Below are 18,341 nucleotides of genomic sequence, written 5' to 3'. Positions count from 1 at the left end.
TGGGGGGCTACAACCTAAGCCTCCCAGGGCTAAAGAAGTGCTGGCTCAGTCCAGGAGGACACCAGGGTCTGAAAGGCAGAGTGGTCACAGGCCATGTGCTGAGCAGGATGGGGACATTTCTAAGAGGTTTGGCCCCTGGGGTTCATCCCTGGCTCTGACATCTGGCATAGGGTGGAAGGGCTGCCACATTCCAACTCAATGAACTCATGGCATAGAAGTGTTCCCAGGCCAGCTTGGATGAGTGGGAGGTGTCCCTGCCCGCGGCAGGGGGTTGGAACTGGTTGAGCTTTAAGGTCATTTCCAACCTAAACCATCCTCTGGTTTTATAACCTGTTTGGATCTCAGCCCACTTGGCTCTTCAGGAACATCTGAAATCCTTTGCTCCAGTAGCACTTCAGATGACTTTGGGCATCTACTGGGGAGCTCTGAGGACTGGCCTGGTGAAAAAGATGCAGTTCCCTACTCCCAGAAGTGTGGAGGCATTGGCCAGAGACAATTCTGCTTCCTTTTATTGACATTCCTCCTACTACTACTAAAGGCAAGTGCAGTGCAGAGGGTGAAAAGGTTATTGGCAACAGCAAGGAGTTCCTGGGCTTTAATCACCACCTGCACCTCTGGCAGCAGCAGAGGGACTCCAGGTGGTGTCCTGGCAGGACAGAAACTGAAGGACTTGTGACACACGACAGAGGTTGCAGTTCTGCAAGAACTTGTTTTGCTGGATCACATTGGGTGATTCTGGGCTCCACAACCTCCCTGGAGGTGTGCAGGACCAGGCTGGATGAGGCCTTGAGCAACCTGGGCTAGTGGGAGGTGTCCCTGCAGGGGGCTGGCCCTCTCTGAGCTCTAAGGTCCCTTCCAACCCAGTCCATGCTATGGATCTGTCAGCCTGGGAGCGCTTAATGAACGCAGAGACTTTGCTTTGCTTTGGCAGTTCACTCGGGCTAGAGCTTCGTGCTCACATCACACACCTAAAGCAATGGGTGGGCAGAGCTGGCTGCAGGCTAGTGGGAATAGTGCTGGGGCTGGCTCACAGCATCTCTCTTGCTGCCCAGCTCTTTGATTGGAAGGAGGAGGTCGAAGAGGTCTTGTGGGTTCCAGCTGCCCTTCGGGGCCGTCTCATACTGCAGCACCTCCAGCTGCTGTAGCGGGGGCAAGCTCTGCTCTTCCTCCTGCAGCAGCTTCCTCAGGCTTGCAGCCTGGCCCCTGCTGATGAGGCCGTGGAGATCCGAGGCATCCTGGCTCTCCTGTGAATCCCACATGGCATCTGCAAGCGACAGGTCCCTGCTGCTGGCCGTGTGCACGCTGCCCAGGGCGTGCTGCAGCCACATCAGGCGCTTCAGCCCCTGCCGCGCCCGCCCTTGGTCGTGCATCAGCTGGTGCTCGGTCACTGCTCTCCTGCTGCAGGGGGACAGAGGGGCAGTTAGGAGTACAGCCTGCAGTGCTGGGTCCAGTTCTGGGCTCCTGAATTGCAGAGAGATGTTGAGGTGCTGGAAGGTGTCCAGAGCAGGGCAGCAAGGCTGGGGAGGGGCCTGGAGCACAGCCCTGTGAGGAGAGGCTGGGGGAGCTGGGAGGGTGCAGCCTGCAGCAGAGGAGGCTCAGGGCAGAGCTCATTGCTGTCTGCAGCTGCCTGCAGGGAGGCTGTAGCCAGGTGGGGTTGGGCTCTGCTGCCAGGCAGCCAGCAACAGAACAAGGGGACACAGCCTCAAGCTGTGGCAGGGCAGGTCTGGGCTGGATGTTAGGAGGAAGTTGTTGTCAGAGAGAGTGATTGGCACTGGAATGGGCTGCCCAGGGAGGTGGTGGAGTTGCCATCCCTGGAGGTGTTGAAGCCAAGCCTGGCTGGGGGCATGAGTGCCATGGTCTGGGTGATTGGCCAGGGCTGGCTGCAGGATCTTGGAGCTCTCTTCCAACCTGCTTGATTCTATGATTCTATTCTAAGAACCCAGCACACTGGCTCGGAGCTCCTGCCAGGCATCCAGCAGCCTGAGGTGTTTCTCTAGGCTGGGGAGGCAGTGTGCTGAGCTGCTGAGGGAGCTGGGGGTGTTTAGCCTGGAGAAAAGGAGGCTGAGGGGAGAGCTCATTGCTCTACAGCGTCCTGAAAAGAGGCTGGAGCCAGGTGGGGTTGGTCTCCTCTCCCAAGGAACAAGCAAATAGGACAAGAGGAAATGGCCTCAAGTTGCCCCGGGGGAGGATTAGGTTGGATATTAGGACAAACTTCTTCTCTGGAAGGGTTAGGACTGGAACAGGTTGCCCAGGGAGGTGGTTGAGTCCCCAGCCCGGGAGGAGTTAAAAGGTGCAGAGATGTGGTGCTGAGGAACATGGTTTAGCCCCAGCTTTGGTACAGCTAGAGAATGGTTTTGGACTCAACATGCTTAAGGTCTTTTCCAAGCAAAACAGTTCCATGTTTCTGTCATTCTGTGAGGAGGAGGAGGAGGAGGAGGAGAGCAGCCCTGAGGCTTCTTGCAGAGCCTGGGGAGACTGTGACAACATGAGCTCAGCAGAGATCTGTCCCTTCCCAAATTCGGGCTCTTCTCTGAGCTTTACATACCAGAATACATTGAATTTTTGGTGTGACCTCAGCGTTCTGCCACTGCTGGGACTGCTCCTTTTCTTCCAGAGCTGTAAGTCAAGACTCGTTTAACTGAAACCAAGCCATGAAATTAAAACCAGCTCCTGATTTTCTTCAGATAAACCAAACATTTGGAGCCAGCTCCTGCCTGGGGAGGGCAGGCTAATTCTGGGATGCAAATATTTCTGGGTATCAGGCTGGTTAGATGGCAGCTGGAGGCTCCCAGTGCAGGTCTGAATGGGAATGGGAACTCAGTGTGGAATTTCAGCCTGGGGCATGCTCGGGGCTGGTGTGGAAGCTCACAGGGTTTTGCTGCGCCGGGTTTCAAAGCATCACCTGAGCCGCGGTGGATGGGACAGGGCTGAAATCCCAACTGGTCTCATTCTGCACTGTGGAGAGGGGGATGCAAAGTGTGGCTGCACCGAATGTGTGGAGCTCCCCTCCCACCGTGCCCTGGGGTAAGTGACAGCAGTGGGGCACACAGGCTGCTAAAGGCAAGCTGGCCACTGGTGATACCAAGTACAGGATGATATTTGCTTACCTTTCAATGTCTTGACACGTTGCAAAGCAGGCAAAAAAGAGAACTGCCAAAAGTGTCACCAGCTGCAGAGCTCTCTGGGGCAGGAACATTTTCTCTCTTCTTTAAATCTGCTCCACAGTCTCAGCAAAAATCCTTTTGCTCTGTGCCTCCTTTCACCTAGCAAAAGCAATTTCAGCCTTTAAGCACTGGTAAAAGTGGAGCATTGTGCTATGGTGTCTCATCCCAGCACCCCCCAGCATCAGATGTGTGCATTTGTGACACAGATCAGTAAAAAATGAAGAGATTTCATAGATAGAATAGAATAGAATCAAGCAGGTTGGAAGCTCATCCAGTCCAACCTAGCACCCAGCCCTGTCCAGTCACCTAGACCGTGGCACTAAGTGCCCCAGCCAGGCTTGGCTTCAATACCTCCAGCCACGGCGACTCCACCACCTCCCTGGGCAGCCCATTCCAATGCCAGTCACACTCTCTAGGAAGAACTTCCTCCTAACATCCAGCCTAGACCTCCCTGAGGAGGCATCCACAGCCTCCCTGGGCAACCTCTTCCAGAGTCTCACCACCCTGTACTGAAGAACTTCTTCCTCAGCTCCAGTCTAACCCTGCTCTGCCTCAGCTCCAAACCGTTCCCCCTTGTCCTGTCTCTAGACACCCTCAGGGAAAGTCTCTCTGCAGCCTTCTTGCAGGATCCCTTCTGGTACTGGAAGATGGCTCTAAAGTCCTCATGGAGTCTTCTGCAGGCTTAGGGAGGTGACAGTTAGAAAATGGAATTGTTGAGGGATTATTTCCATCCAAGCTCTAACAGCATTTGGTTCTGTATCTGCTCCTGCAGCAGCTCCCTGCCCATCCTTCCAACCCCACCTCTCCTTTATCTACAGGTCTGCATTTTTTCCACACTAACGACTGCTTTTAAGCTTGGCTTCAGCCTGTCCCTTCAGTTATTTAGCACCAAACCCTCTGCTAATTGTTCCATCAAAACCTAGATGGACACAAACCAAAAACTTGCACCACTTCTACTGTGTACAAATAGTCAAGATTTTGTTCTTGTATAATGAGGCTCCTACTTTTTTTGCAGAAGCAGCTTGGGCTGGAAGAAAGTTTGGGCTGGAAGAAGCAATTTGGGCTAGAAGAAGCAGCTTGGGCTAGAAGCAGCTTGGGCTGGAAGAAAGTTTGGGCTGGAAGAAGCAATTTGGGCTAGAAGCAGCTTGGGCTGGAAGAAAGTTTGGGCTGGAAGAAGCAATTTGGGCTGGAAGAAGCAGCTTGGGCTGGAAGGCTGAAAGATGACTCAGCACCTCTTCAAACAACTTTTCTTTAGGCTCATTTCAGTAGTGAATTGATGACTGGGTAGAAAGGCAAATGATGCAGGAGGCTGTAAAAATTAAGCTTGTTCTTAATGAGTCTGTTCTGCTAATTTGTGAGTTGTTCCCTTGGATAATATCTTCCAACCAAATTAGACATCAAAGAACAAATCAGAGACTTGTTTCAGTGGCAAAAGCCCTCTAAGGTCATGGAGTCCAAACCAAAAAGGTATTATAGGATTGTTTAGGTTGGAAAAGACCTTTAAGATCCAGCCCAGCACCAAACCATGCCTCTCAGCACCACATCTCCGCCGTTAGTTCCAGTTTAACAAGATCTCTCTGAAATGCACATGACTGTGGCTGGAGCTATCCGAGCATCCCCCTGCGGGGCTTTAGGTTGTGCTGATGCAGAACTGCTCAGGCTGACTGCTCTCACTTCCCTCTAACGATCAGCACTAAGGCAGGTATTAATTCCAGAGCATCCTCCAGCTCCACATTAACATCGGCAACTTACCGGCGGTGCTGCAGAGGTCAGGGCGAGGTTCTGGGCGCACAGATGTGTCTCCTTGCCAGTCCTGTTGCGAGGCTGCCGCTGCTGCGGCGTTCACCTGCTTTTATAGCTGCCCAGAAGCCACAGAAACAATGGGAATGATCTCTCCAGCACTTCGTGACTAAGACCTTCCCTCTCGTGTCAGTGAAACGAGACAGCTTCCCAGTGCCAGCAGTTATGCATCTTGGGCTCTAAAATGCTCTTATCAGCCGAGACTGAGGAACAGATCACACAGTTGTGGGCAGCTTCTGACCCCTTTGCCCTCTCAGAGTCTTGTCAGAGATTTGTATTCAGAATCACAGAATTAAACAGGTTGGAAAAGACCTCTGAGATCATCGAGTCCAACCTACCCCCCGTGTCCCTGGGTGATGGGAAGGGATATTCAAACCTGCTCTTCTGGGCTTGACCAGGAAAAATGCCTGGGGTGTGCAGAAAAAGGTTCTCCTTCCTTTGCTATCACAGAATCATTAAGGTTGAAAAAGACCTCACTGAGTCCACCTTTCTACCCAACACCTCCCTGACCACCAGAACATGTCCCAGAGTGCCACATCTACTTGTTTGTTGAACCCCTCCAGGGATGGGGACTCTACCAGCTCTGCCCTGAGCCTCCTCTTCTGCAGGCTGCACACCCCCAGCTCCCTCAGCCTCTCCTCACAGGGCTGTGCTCCAGGCCCCTCCCCAGCCTTGCTGCCCTGCTCTGGGCACCTTCCAGCACCTCAACATCTCTCTGCAATGGAGGAGCCCAGAGCTGGACACAGCACTGCAGGGGTGGCCTGAGCAGTGCTGAGCACAGGGGCAGAAGAACCTCCCTTGTCCTGCTGCCCACACTGCTCCTGAGCCAGCCCAGGATGCCATTGGCACACTGCAGTCCCAGTTAAAGCCAGTCTCGGGTGAGTGCAGAGTGTGCAGATGGAGACAGTCCCTGCTGGCAGTGCTGGCACCACCTGGGCTCTTCTCGCACCTTCCATGGACACCAAATTGCTCTTTATGGCATCCCTCACGACAGCTGCTTCTGAGCCCTGCTCTTCCAGAGCAATCAAACAGCTGTTCCTGTGTCATTGTGGGACTGCCACTTGTTAAGCAGAGTGTCACCCATTAAGGAGCACAAATTGTGTCTCCAATTAAAGATGACATTTGTTAAATGCTGGCAGAACAGAGGCCTGGACCCTTCTTGGTTTCCCAGGCAGCAGCTATGCCCCAGCCCCACCCAATTATCTGCCACCAGCCCAGGGTGTCTTAGTGACATGTTGAAGGATTAATAAGCACTGGCCACAGCCGTGTCCAAAACACCTGCTCTGAGTCAGCCTTGAACTTCTTGAGCCTCTTCACTGATTGCAGTTGCAGCACCTCCACTGCAAGGACTAGGGTGGCATTAGCCTGAGCGACTGCCCCGTGCCAGACACCTCACAGGGGGTGGATAAACAGCACTTGGGGCATTCTGTCGTGGCCAGGCCACACTGCCATGGCTACCTGCTTCCACCTGGGCTTGCTTGAAGGAGTCAAAAATAACTCTGGATGTGGCTTTGTGTCATCTCCCCGAGTGGAGTATGTGAGGACAGACTGTGCTGAAGTTCTGATAGGTCTCTAATGGGCACAGCAGGGAGGAGACCTTTGCAGGGCCTGAGGTTTGTAAAGGAAATAGAAAGGTGTGGATGGCACAGCTCATGCTGCAGCTACCACACAGCCAACCACACAGCTGTGCAGGCTGCAGGAGACCTTTAAAGTCACTGAGTCCAACCATTCAGTAACACAGCCAAGCCTGCTGCTAAACCCTGGCCCTCAGCACCACATCTCCATGCTCTGAAAGCCCTCCAGGCCTCAAGCTGTGCCAGGGCAGGCTCAGACTGGATGTTAGGAGGAAGTTGTTGTCAGAGAGAGTGATTGGCACTGGAATGGGCTGTGCAGGGAGGTGGTGGAGTGGCTGTGGCTGGAGGTGTTGAAGCCAAGCCTGGCTGGGGCACTTAGTGCCATGGTCTGGGTGATTGGCCAGGGCTGGGTGAGCTTGGAGCTCTCTGCCAACCTGGGTGATTCTATGATCCTGTTCTACTCCAATCATGTTACTGCACCTGAGGATACACTGGGACAGATCAGTCAGGCTTTGTGAATGTGGTTTTAACTGGAGTTGCCTCCATGCAGCACCACTCGTGGGGCCCAGCTCTCAGCCAGGATGGTAGCCAACAGTAGTGAGCATCTCTCCCTGTGATGGGACCGAGGAGGAGCTGCAGAACAGCACTGCCGGGTGGTGTTTTCAGCGGGTCGAGATGAACCTCAGCAAGAGCCCTAAGAGTCCATTTAGCCAGGGCAGGAACCACCAAACCCAGCCGATTCCAGTCTGCCTGCCCCGCGGCCGCCCCCCAGGCACACACGGAGCCATCAAAGGATTTCAGCCTTGGCTTCAAAGCTTTCGCTCCCAGCCTCTGCCTCATCCTGGTCGCAAGTTGCCAGCGGAGGCCTTCGCTGGTCAATCACCTCCGTCAGTGGGAGCGCTGGAGCGGGAGGGCTCCGCACGCTGCGGCTTCCCAGTGAGCGATTCCTTTGTTTTCCTTTCCAGCCTCGCTCCCCGGGGAGCCAGGTGGGGGAGGAAGGGAACAGAGCTCGCTGCCGAGCCTGAAAGGAAAGGGAAAGAGAGCCTGGAGGCCCCGTGGAGGGGGAGAAGGGATGGGGGAGGGAACGAATGTGCAAATCGCCTCGTTAGGGCAGGGGGACTCTGCTGCCTGGGGGCTGAGAACTTAATTAACCAAAGCCTGTGCTGCATCCGAGGCATCCTCCCTCCGCGGGGAGGTGCGCAGCGGCGCTCAGGGGGGTTCTCCGTGTGTTCTTCTCCGTTACTCACCGGGAACAGGAGCGTGGGCTCCTCTGAAGTCAAATCTACTTTGTTTTTTGGGTTGGTTGGGTTTTTTTTCTGTTTGCTTCCCCCTCCACCAGGCTGAAACTGGTGTGAGCTGCGCAGCGCGGTGTGTGGAAAGCAAGACACCGCCCTGCTGAGAGGAAGCTGTTTGACCACACTTGGATGGTAAAGAGAGTAAATATAGCTGCTGGTGGAGCAGCGCCGGCGAACGGCTGCGCTCCCTGCCCGGGCTCCCCGGCAGAGGCAGGGACCCCTCCTCCAGCGCCGCGCCCCCTCCGCGCCCCTCGCCGCTGCCCGCTCGGCCCCGCCTGGGTCGCCGCTCGCAGGCGGTGAAAGCAGCTCCGGAGGGCAGGCTCCTGGCTGCCCCTCGGCTTGGGCTCTCGCAGCCATTCGCTGGCACCTCCCCACGGCTGAGGGGGGCACAGTTTTGTGCAGTCTGGAGGGGTGGAAGGAATCGCGTCCGTGGGGTAGCACCGGGACTGTGTGGCCGGTAGGTCCCGGAGGCGTCCCAGGGCTGAGAGCTGTTCGCGGGTGGGAGCCGGCGTGGAGCAGCGGTGAGTCAGGCTGCCTGGCTGGCTTTTCCATTCCTCATTTCCAGCCAGATTTACAGAAGCGTCTGGGCTCAGGAGCAAGGGGAAGTGTTTCGTCCTGCAGAACCTGCCCGGGAGCCAAGCCCGGGGCTGACTCCTTCCTTCCCAAAGCAGTCTCCAGATGGAACATTTTCTGCCTGCAAAACAAACTCAGGTGAAGCCGAGACGAAGCCTCTAGTCCCTTGAGCTGCTGCTGCTGCTGCTACACCCTCTGGGCTCTCTGAGCTAATCCCTGGCTCCGCAGCATGGCAGTCAGCCTGAAGACCTCTGCTAAGAGCCTCGACCGAGCAGAAACCAGGCCCAGGAATGTCCCCCACGGCGCTGGGGCTGCTCCCCCATCTGCCCCTGCCAGAGGAGGATGCTGCCATCTGGTGCCCACAGCCCCGCGTGGCTGGAGGAGGTGGCAGAGGGGTCCAAGAAGCAGAGGAGCCCCGAGGTGAGCTGACAATCAGCTACCTTGTCCCCAGACTGGAGAGCTTCGTGCTAGAGGGGGTGCCCAGGCACAGACCAAGGTGTTTCTTAAAGGACCAAAGCACAGCAGAGACGGGAACCTGCTGGAGTGGAGCCAGGGGACAGCACAAATGTGCTGCAAAGGCTGGGAGCTGTGAGAATAGGCTGAGAGAGTTTGGGCTCTTCAGCCTGGAGAAGACTCCAGGGAGACCTTAGAGCTGCCTTCCACTACCTGAAAGAGCAACAGGAGGGCTGGGGAGGGACTTTGTACAAGGGCTGGGAGTGACAGGATGAGGGGAATGGCTTTGAGCTGGAAGAGAGGGGATTAGGAAGAAATTCTTGACAGTGAGGGTGGGGAGACACTGGCACAGGTTGCCCAGGGAGGTTGTGGAGCACAGAATCACCCAATATGATCGAAGATCACAACCTTCCTGGAGGAGTTCAAGGCCAGGTTGGATGAGGCCTTGAGCAACCTGGGCTGGTGGGAGGTGTCCCTGCCCATGGCAGGAGGGTTGGAACTGACTGAGCTTTAAGGTCCCTTCCAGCCCAAACCATTCTGTGACTCCAAGAATGGTAGGAGGGTAACACCTTGTGAGTCATGGATTCTGCTCCAGAGGTACCTGTGCTCCGCCATAGCTGCACAGGCATGAGATGCTTTTTCCATCTAGCCTTGGTTTCCAGTAGATCTGCTCTTGTTTGTAGGATCAGTGTTCCCTCCAGCACCTCCCTGGGCAGCCCATTCCTATGCCAGTCACTCTCTCTGTGCTGCCCGGGGAGGTGGTGGAGTCGCCGTCCCTGGAGCTGTTCAAGGCAGGACTGGACGTGGCACTTGGTGCCATGGTCTGGCCTTGAGCTCTGTGCTAAAGGGTTGGACTTGATGGTCTGTGAGGTCTCTTCCAACCTTGGTGATACTGTGGTACTGTGAACTTCCTCCTAGCATCCAGCCCATACCTCCCCTGGCACAACTTGAGACATCTCCCCAAGTGCCATGGTCACACCTTTCTTGAACATCTCCAGGGATGGGGACTCCACCACCTCCCTGGGCAGCCAGTGCCAAGCAGCATAACACATGAGCACACCCAGACAGTGCTGCTCGCAGCTGACTCAGGCTATCATCTCTTGGAGGACAATCAGAATGCTGACTCTTGAGTTACTGAAGTGCTGTGTGGCTGTGTTGGGACATCTTAAAACCATCTAGAGAAGCAGGTTGGGTTTGGGGCTGAATGCAGCTGCCCCTGCTATGACCTCTTCCTTTTGCCACAGCCAGGTGCTGCCTTCGGTTTCTTTAGAACTCAAAAGCAAAGTGAGAATGGGGCAGGAGCTGATGAAATGCTCTTTACAGTATGTGGCTGCTGGCCATAAGCCCATGTCAGAACAGGTCCCCCGAGTGCTGAATGCTGTATTTAGAACCATAGAATCATCATAGAAGGACTTAGGGTGGAAGGGACCTCAGAGGTCATCCACTCCAAACCCGCTGCCATGAGCAGGGACACCTCTCAACTAGACTTGGCAGCTCAAGGCTTCATCCAACCTGGGCTTGAACAGCCCCAGGGAGGAGGCAGCCACAGCCTCCCTGGGCAATCTCTTCCAGAGTCTTATCACTCTTGTACTGAAGAACTTCTCAGCTCCAGTCTAACCCTGCTTTGCTTCAGCTCCAAACCATTCCCCCTTGGCTTGTCTATGGACACCTTCAGCAAAAGTCTCTCTGCAGCCTTCTTGCAGGATCTCTTCAGGCACTGGCAGGCAGCTCTGTCATCCCCCTGGAGCCTTCTCTCCAGGCTGCACATCCCCAGCTCCCTCAGCCTGTCCTCACAGCAGAGCTGCTCCAGCCTTGGGCTCATCCTTGTGGCCTCCTCTGGCCTCACTCCGTAATAATGCAGAATGCTGCAAAAGATTGTGGAAAATTCTAAGGAATGACAGGAGCTGAGTGTCTGGAATGTCAGTCCTGGGCTTTGTTCTGTTAAACTGAGCACACTGCATCCTCTGCACAGCCCCTGCCTGGAAAAACAGTAAGCATGCATCACTTTCTACCCAAAGTGCTTTACTGCCTCTCTTGCTGAAAGCATTATTAATTAGGACTTGCACCAGAGAAATTTGTCACCCGGTGCAAGTCAAAAGGTAAAGTCTGGGTTAAAACCAGTTATTGCAGCATAGCCCCAGATGGGTCTCTTATGTTACCTGATAACACAAAAAGAAAGAGAAGTTTGTCAGTTAAGGCAAATCCTCTGGAGCAAGGTTAATTTTAAAGCTCTTATTTTACCTATCCTATTTAAATCATGGAATCAGTTGGGGTTGGAGGGACCACAAGGATCACCCAGCTCCTACCCCCCAGCCATGGGCAGGGACACCCTACCCTAGATCAGCCTGGCCTGAAACACCTCCAGCCATGGGGCCTCAACCACCTCCCTGGGCAACCCACTCCAGGCTCTCACCACTCTCCTGCTCAACAACTTCCTCCAGGCTGACTCTCCCCACCTCCAGCTTTGCTCCATTCCCCCCACTCCTGCCACTTCCTGACGCCCTAAAAAGTCCCTCCCCAGCTTTTTTGTAGCCCCCTTCAGACCCTGGCAGGCCACAAGAAGGTCCCCTGGGAGTCTCCTCTGCTCCAGCCTGCACAGCCCCAACTCTTTCAATCTGTGCTCACAGCAGAGCTGCTGCAGCCTCTGAGCATCCTCCTGGCCCTGCTCTGGACACTCTCCAGCATCTCCACATGTCCCAGGGGCTCCAGAGCTGGATGCAGGACTCCAGGTGGGGTCTCAGCAGAGCAGAACAGAGCAGAGCAGAGGGCAGAATCCCCTCCCTGGCCCTGCTGGCCACACTGCTGCTGCTGCAGCCCAGGCTCTGGCTGCTCTCTGGGCTGCAAGTGCACACTGCTGGCTCCTGCTGAGCTTCTCCTCCAGCAGCACCCCCAAGTCCCTCTCCTTAGGACTGCTCTCCAGCCTGGCACTGCCCAGCCTGGATTGGTGCTTGGCATTGCCTCGCCCCAGCTGCAGGAGCCTGCACTTGGAGTTGCACTGAAGGAGTTCAGCGGAGCGCACCGAGAGCACTGTGCCCTCTGCCACCACAGCCCTCGGCTCAGACCCTCTCCATTTTCTGCTCAGCGCTGAATAAAACCCAACCCGATCACTGCCCTCTTCCGCGCCTCGGGAGGAGGCAGCCCGGGCATAAAATCTACCCCAAACGACCATTTCTTTCAGGCGCCTGCCCCTAAGCAGAATTGGCTGCCGAAGCTCCCCCCGGTGGGCAAACCCCTAACGCTGAGGGGATGGAGTTCAAACACGGCCTGGCTGTACCGCGCCGGGTCAGACCCAGGGGAGGAAAACCCTTGTACACAGCAAAACAGCCTTCGTGGGCGTGTGGCCGGTCCTTGGCTCTACGGACGTGAGGTCCCGCTTCGCTAAGCGGTGTGTACAGAGGAGTTTAGGGGGCGATGAGCGGCGGTGGCGGTGGCAGGGCAGGGGCAGTGGCGGGGCCGGGGCCGCCCCAGCGCAGCCCTCCCGCGCCCGCAGCGCCGCTTGGGAGCGCGCGGGGCGAGCCGAGCTGTCAATCAGCGGAACGGCGCCTCCTGATTTGCTGCCGCGCCGCGTCACGTGGGGGCGCGCTGCTCGTATATAAAGGCAGGCGGCGGAGGCGGCGGCCGCCATTTTGTCCAGTGAGGAAAAGCGGAGCGGGAGTCTGGTGGAGGGTCAGGTCGGCTGCGGACACAGCGCGGGCTCCCTTCGCGCACCCTCCCTCCTAGCATCGGTGAGCACCTTCACCTCGGAGCGCGGGGGGAGGCGCCGTCACGGCCCCCGGCAGGGCGGATGGAAGCGGCGGGGCCCGGTGGCGGCGAACAAAGAGCAGCCGCCATTTTGTAAAGCTGGGCCGCGGGCGGCGGCTGCCGTGAGGCTGAGGGAAGCCGGGTGGGGACCAGGCGGGCAGGCCACGGACGGCCCTGAGGAGCCCTCTCGCCGCCTTCTCTCCGTGCTCAGCGAGGCGAGGCGCGACCGGGCGGGAGGTACCTCGGGGGTGGTGTGGAGCCTTCCCCGCCCGCGCCGGGGCAGCGCTGCTTCCTCAGGCAGCGTCGAGGAGACGCTCCGGAGGGATACCCCGAGCGATCCCGACGTGGCCTCTACCGGAGATGGCGCTGGTTCCCCCCCGCGGTGTGTGCGGCCTCCCACTCGGAGAACAATGGAGCCCATCTCCCGCGCAGCTCCCTCTGCAGGCCCGGCCCCCGCTGAAAGCCAGAGCCGGGGAAGAGAGACCCGCAGAGAAACAACCCCTTTAAAGTTGGGGGCGTTTAAAATAAAGGAGTTACACACAGGTCGTGAAGTTCGATCACAGTTTAACAGCTAGAATTTTTGTTGGGTTTTAAACACTCTCCTTGCCTCACTTCCCCATCTCTTGGATGCAGATTAACCTTTCTGTTCTCTCGGATCATATCATTGCCGAGCTTCGTGGGAAAAGCAGCCAGCAGAATTGGCAGATCTGCACTTGCGGTGTGATCAATATAGATCAACCTTTTTTTGTTTCTGTCCTAGCTATGCATCGTGACTCTTGTCCGCTGGACTGCAAGGTTTATGTGGGTAACCTTGGAAACAATGGCAACAAAACCGAACTAGAGCGAGCTTTTGGCTACTACGGACCCCTGCGCAGCGTATGGGTGGCAAGGAATCCTCCCGGGTTTGCCTTTGTGGAGTTTGAAGATCCACGAGATGCAGCTGATGCAGTTAGAGAATTAGATGGAAGGTAAAGCATGGTTCTTGTGTGCCTGGTGAAGAGAAGGCATGGGGAGGGATGCAGCTGAAATTGGAAAGCTTTAGCTGGCAGAACCAGCAGCTTGGTCCATTTGCTCTTGCAGTATTGGTGGTGCTGGGAGGGCAGTCTCAATAGTGCAGGAATAGCTTTGGGATGGTTAATTTTACATTTTAAAGTTGGGACTCTCAAATCGGACGTGACTTGGATCACTTCATTAAAGATGGTGTTAACTCTAAAGAAGCAAAACAAGTGGAAGAGACTCTTCCTTGGTTCCTTCTCTGCCTGCTTTAGTACCTTGCTAAGCTTGCAGAAGGGGTTAGACCTTTTGGAGTCACTTCTGAATACCCTGTGCCTTGGCTAACATCTACAGACAGCTTTTGACCTTGTTCTTTTCCCTTCCTTTGAGTCTAGGTTTCTTTCTGCACACAGACTTGTCTCTGGAAGTGCTAACTGCTGTCAATCTCTGTTGCCAGAACCCTCTGTGGGTGCCGTGTCAGGGTGGAGCTCTCCAATGGCGAGAAGCGGAGTCGGAATCGTGGACCACCTCCATCCTGGGGCAGGCGCCCTCGAGATGACTACCGCAGGAGAAGTCCTCCTCCTCGTCGCAGGTACCTGAGGTCACAGTACACCTGTAGAGAGCTGTTGGCACTGTTGCCACTTTTAGCATCCTAGAAGCAGGCTTTTGAGAAGCATGTTGATGGATAACATTCATCTATCTGATCACAATTTGGAGATGGCAGAGGCTAAAAAAACCCCAACCCAACCCCCTACCCCCAAAATCGAGGTGAACTTAAGTTGTGTTGAATGTTGGCTTTTGTCCTTGGGTGACTGTGCAGGTTGGTAGTTAGTGCCCTCTGTCCTGGACTTAACCCTCGTTCCTCTTAAAATCTGCTCATCTTCTAGTCACACTTTCTTCCCCATACTTCAACTTAGGCTGTTCCTTTCCTTTATTCCATAATGGCAAAACATGACATACAGCAGCTTAGCATTTCCATACGGATGGTTCTGCTCCTCGTTTGCACAATTCAAACCCTTTCTAAGTAGGCAGCTGTTGAGTAATTGCTGCAGTAAGTTGCTCTAAGCATGCAGCGTCGTTAATTGCTGCAGTAAGAGTTGCTCTAAGCATCCAGAGTCTTTACACGTAACCTTAGTTTGGAGCTAAAGCAGCGTGTGACCATCCTGTCAGTTGAGGTTTGCAAACCCAGCTCTAGACTCTAGCAGGATTTTTGGTGCAACTGACTCCTTCTTGGAGCCAGACTAGCTCTGTCTGGCCGTTTCAGTTTGCAACGTGGGTTTTTGCAGCCCTGAGTTGTACCTGTGGCAGGTGAGTGAAGTCCTCCCGAGTCAGGGGTTGGAGCTGTTGAGAAAGGAAAGGAGTAAGGCGAGTAGGAGTTAATTTGTTAGCTACTAGATGGTTGTACTGATGGCTTGTTTTTCATTTTTTTTATGCTTTTTTGGTCCATCTATTAATAAAAATGAACCCGTTACAGAGTCACCATCATGTCTCTTCTCACCACCCTCTGAGTCTGCATTAGCCAGTCAGCCCTTTCAGCGTCATGTGACCAGCGCGCCCCATGCAGCTTGGCTGGTGTCGTTTCACATGACCCAGGCATGGCCAGTCGTCAGGTTGCACCGCCCTTTGGTTCCCGAGCATGCTGTTTTCTCTCAGCCTTCTCTCCAACCTTAACCAAATCGGCAGCAGCCACCTCGACCGCCCACACATTCCCGGCCAATCAGCTCAGCTGTTTATTTACCAAATGTCTTCACAACAACTACAGCAGCAGCCTTCGGCTAACAAAAAAGCAGGAAAAATCCACACCACCCCCTTCGCCAACCAACTAAATCCAACGCAACATCTGGCAAAACCTTTTCAGCAAATTCTTCTTGGCAGTCAGTCCGGCAGCCTCACCTCACCATTTCTAGCTTGTTGAAACCAAAAACTAGTAAGTTTTTTCCTGCTTATACAGTTTACTGCTGGTTAAAAATAAGGAGTAAGCGGCTTATAAGTAATTACTTTTCTCAATCAAAGGCTGGCTGTGCATAATTGAGTGGTAACGTACATATGTTGCTTGAGAAAACTTTTAAGGGTGATAAGGAAGCTCTTACACTGTGAATGACTTGAAAACAAACCCAGGATATTTGCATGTGAGATGCCAAACTAAATTATTTTTGTAATAAAGCTCTAACAAGCTCAAGCTTTTCCTTGCCAGAAAAACAAAAATAACAATAATACTACTACCAAAAAAAAAAAAGACAATGAAACTCCTATCACCTTTAAATGGTTTTACTAACAAGTTTTCAAAACTTAAAACAATGACTCTTGTTTTTGGGATGAACTGGGCCGAGCTAAGGTTCTTTTATTTTTATTTTTGTAAGGAAATAAGTCTAAACACACTCTTATGGCATTAAAAAATGACAATCACCAGTTTGCAGTTCTAATGTAGCACTTAATGGCATCAATATTTACACTGAGCTCATTTTCACTTTTTTTTTTTTCCCACTTGGTATCTCTTATGCCTTGTTCTGGACCTTTTTGGCTTGCATGGGTTCCAAAACATTTGGTCTGTGCTATTTTTATTATTTTTTTATTTTATTTTATTTTTGTTTTATTTTTTTGAACCACTTGTGGGACTTTGGTGTGTTCTGGGCAGTGTATTTAGTGGAAATGAAAAGTGTTGCATTGGACAACTCTGCTATGGAGCGTTCTTAGTTTAAGTCAGTTCGTGGTTGGAAATGTGCTGTTCACACTCAGCTTTGGTTTACTGCCTAATCTTTTCCATGCCTTTTACTGGATGATGGATGCCAGTTTTTCTTGGCACGTTCCCTGGGCCCAACAGTGAGTTTGACAAGTTGGGAAATGCCTCAGCCCGTTACTGCTGACAGGGCTGATCAAAAAGCCTCACATCTGCTTTTTCTGGTTCTAGATCACCGCGAAGGAGAAGCTTTTCTCGGAGCCGCAGCAGGTAGGCATTGCTTCGCTGCAGCCTGGGGGGAGGTAAAGGACAAGTTCTGCTGGAACAAAGGTGGTTGGGGCCCCATTCCTGGAGATACCAAAGTGAGGCTCCACAGCCTGATCTAGTTGAGAATGTCCCTGCTGCCTGCTACAGGTGATCCTGTTTTGGCAGGGGAGTTGGACTTGATGTCCAGAGGTCCCTTCCCCTAACATTGTATGATTCTGTGATCACAGGATCAGGATGTTAGGGGTTGGAAGGGACCCAAGGGCTCATACCACCTTGAGCAGTTTGCCTTGGTTGGCAGTTAAAGGTTTTAACTCCTGAAGGGATACTCTTCAGCCAGCAGTGTAACCTAAGATAGCTTTGGTGCTGTAACCATCTTGTGTTGTGGTCCTGACCAGGTCCCTCTCCAGAGACAGAAGAAGAGAGAGGTCACTGTCACGGGAGAGGAATCACAAGCCTTCGCGCTCCTTCTCCAGGTCTCGCAGGTAGGAGCAGTCTCCATGGTTGTGTTTTGAGTAACTGAGGGTGTCCATGTCTGGGTAATTCTGGAGAAGGCTGTGGTGAAGAATCATCTCTCTGCTGAGAGGTGTTCCACCTGGAGAATGAAATTATTTTGTTTTACCAAAAGAGAACTTCGTAGAACCTTTTGGTACCACCTGCTGAGCTGGGCAGGGTTTGAAGCAGAGCCTGCTGCTGGCAGCTGGGTGCTAATGTGTCTGTTCTCCTTCAGTCGCTCCAGGTCAAACGAGAGGAAATAGGACTCTGGGAAGGAGCTGTGTACAGGAAGTCATTAGCTCCGAGGACAGGAGGAGTATGTACAGAACATTGTTTTGTTTCAAGACTTCATAAAGCTTGGTGCATTTTTAAGATGTTTTAGCTGTTGAACTCGCTTTGTTCCTTGTATCTTGTAACAGGTGGCAGATGTAAAGATGTGAATCTGTACATGGTTCTGAGCTCTGGTTTGTGATACCAATCCCTTTACAATGTACCATTGCACAGCCCTGTGTCTGTGCTGAGTGGGGAGCAGGCTGGCTGCTGGAGGAGGAGGATGTGTCTGCTCTTGCTGTGCTGGGGATGTTTGCTGGGGCTCTGAGGGGATGGGAGCGTGGCTGTGAGCAGGGCCTTCACCCAGCAGAGCAGGACGCAGACACTGCTTTAGTGTAGCTCTCGGGAATAGTCAGGAATGTCGAGCCAGTAGTGTGTGAGGGGAATGACTGAGCTGCAGCTTTGCCCAGGGCTCTAGTTCTGACTTCCAGTACCCAGAACTGGGCTGCTTGATACGAAATGGAGACGTTTAGCCACGGGGTCAGTTAGTTTGCACTTGATGTGGCTAGAGGCCTTATTGAGAGATGTGGTCCACCATTACCCCAGAGCCTCCAAACAGACCAAATAGAGCAGAGCTGGCAGCTGGTGTGGGTGTGTTGCATGTGGGATGGTACATTGTAAAAATGAACTCAACATTTCTTTACTGTACAAGAATTTTCATGTCACTTGTTAAAATGTCTTTTGTGAGATCCTTGGGATTAAAGTTTTGGTTACAACTGCTGGTTTAATGTCTGCTGCCTGCGTTCGCCTTGCAGAACGGGATTGGGGTGTAACTTGGTTCCAGCTGAGCGTGCTTGGTGCTGCAGGGTGAGGTAACACTTTGCACATCTCACTCTGATGTAGCTGGGGACTGTTACATGCTGCTGGGAGTTGTAGGTCTTTGCCTGTGACTCCTTTCTCAAGACAGGGTCTAACATCTCTGTTCCCAGAACTGGGGCAGCTTAGCAGGGGCTGCTGGCTCGACCTGCTGTGTCCTGGTGAG

At 53.6% G+C, this 18,341-nt stretch overlaps 2 protein-coding genes across 2 annotated transcripts; one reads left to right on the top strand and one right to left on the bottom strand.

The window, feature by feature from the left end:
- Nucleotides 1-1,001: 1,001 nt before the first annotated feature.
- On the bottom strand, nt 1,002-5,070 carry LOC135191358 (parathyroid hormone 4-like). The gene is made up of 3 exons (XM_064173582.1): nt 4,917-5,070; nt 3,108-3,263; nt 1,002-1,398 (listed from the first exon to the last, which is right to left on the bottom strand). The coding sequence occupies exons 2-3, from the start codon at nt 3,194-3,196 to the stop codon at nt 1,002-1,004; spliced, it is 486 nt and encodes a 161-aa protein (XP_064029652.1). The 5' UTR covers nt 3,197-3,263; nt 4,917-5,070.
- Nucleotides 5,071-12,485: 7,415 nt separating this feature from the next.
- On the top strand, nt 12,486-18,075 carry SRSF3 (serine and arginine rich splicing factor 3). The gene is made up of 6 exons (XM_064173701.1): nt 12,486-12,584; nt 13,361-13,568; nt 14,051-14,185; nt 16,502-16,540; nt 16,933-17,019; nt 17,265-18,075. The coding sequence occupies exons 2-6, from the start codon at nt 13,363-13,365 to the stop codon at nt 17,290-17,292; spliced, it is 495 nt and encodes a 164-aa protein (XP_064029771.1). The 5' UTR covers nt 12,486-12,584; nt 13,361-13,362; the 3' UTR covers nt 17,293-18,075.
- Nucleotides 18,076-18,341: the final 266 nt, after the last annotated feature.

This window comes from Pogoniulus pusillus, chromosome 39 (assembly GCF_015220805.1).
Source record: "Pogoniulus pusillus isolate bPogPus1 chromosome 39, bPogPus1.pri, whole genome shotgun sequence".
NCBI classification, from domain to species: domain Eukaryota; kingdom Metazoa; phylum Chordata; class Aves; order Piciformes; family Lybiidae; genus Pogoniulus; species Pogoniulus pusillus.
Note: the sequence above shows the minus strand (reverse complement) of the source record. Positions and strands in the feature narration are given on the sequence as shown.

Excerpts from the sequence above, each read along its gene's own strand:
- LOC135191358 (XM_064173582.1), bottom strand. The coding sequence starts at position 3,196 with ATGTTCCTGCCCCAGAGAGCTCTGCAGCTGGTGACACTTTTGGCAGTT. Across the intron at positions 1,399-3,107 it reads ACGTGTCAAGACATTGAAAG|CAGGAGAGCAGTGACCGAGC; the intron begins GTAAGCAAATAT and ends GTCCCCCTGCAG.
- SRSF3 (XM_064173701.1), top strand. The coding sequence starts at position 13,363 with ATGCATCGTGACTCTTGTCCGCTGGACTGCAAGGTTTATGTGGGTAAC. Across the intron at positions 13,569-14,050 it reads GTTAGAGAATTAGATGGAAG|AACCCTCTGTGGGTGCCGTG; the intron begins GTAAAGCATGGT and ends CTCTGTTGCCAG. Across the intron at positions 17,020-17,264 it reads TCCTTCTCCAGGTCTCGCAG|TCGCTCCAGGTCAAACGAGA; the intron begins GTAGGAGCAGTC and ends GTTCTCCTTCAG.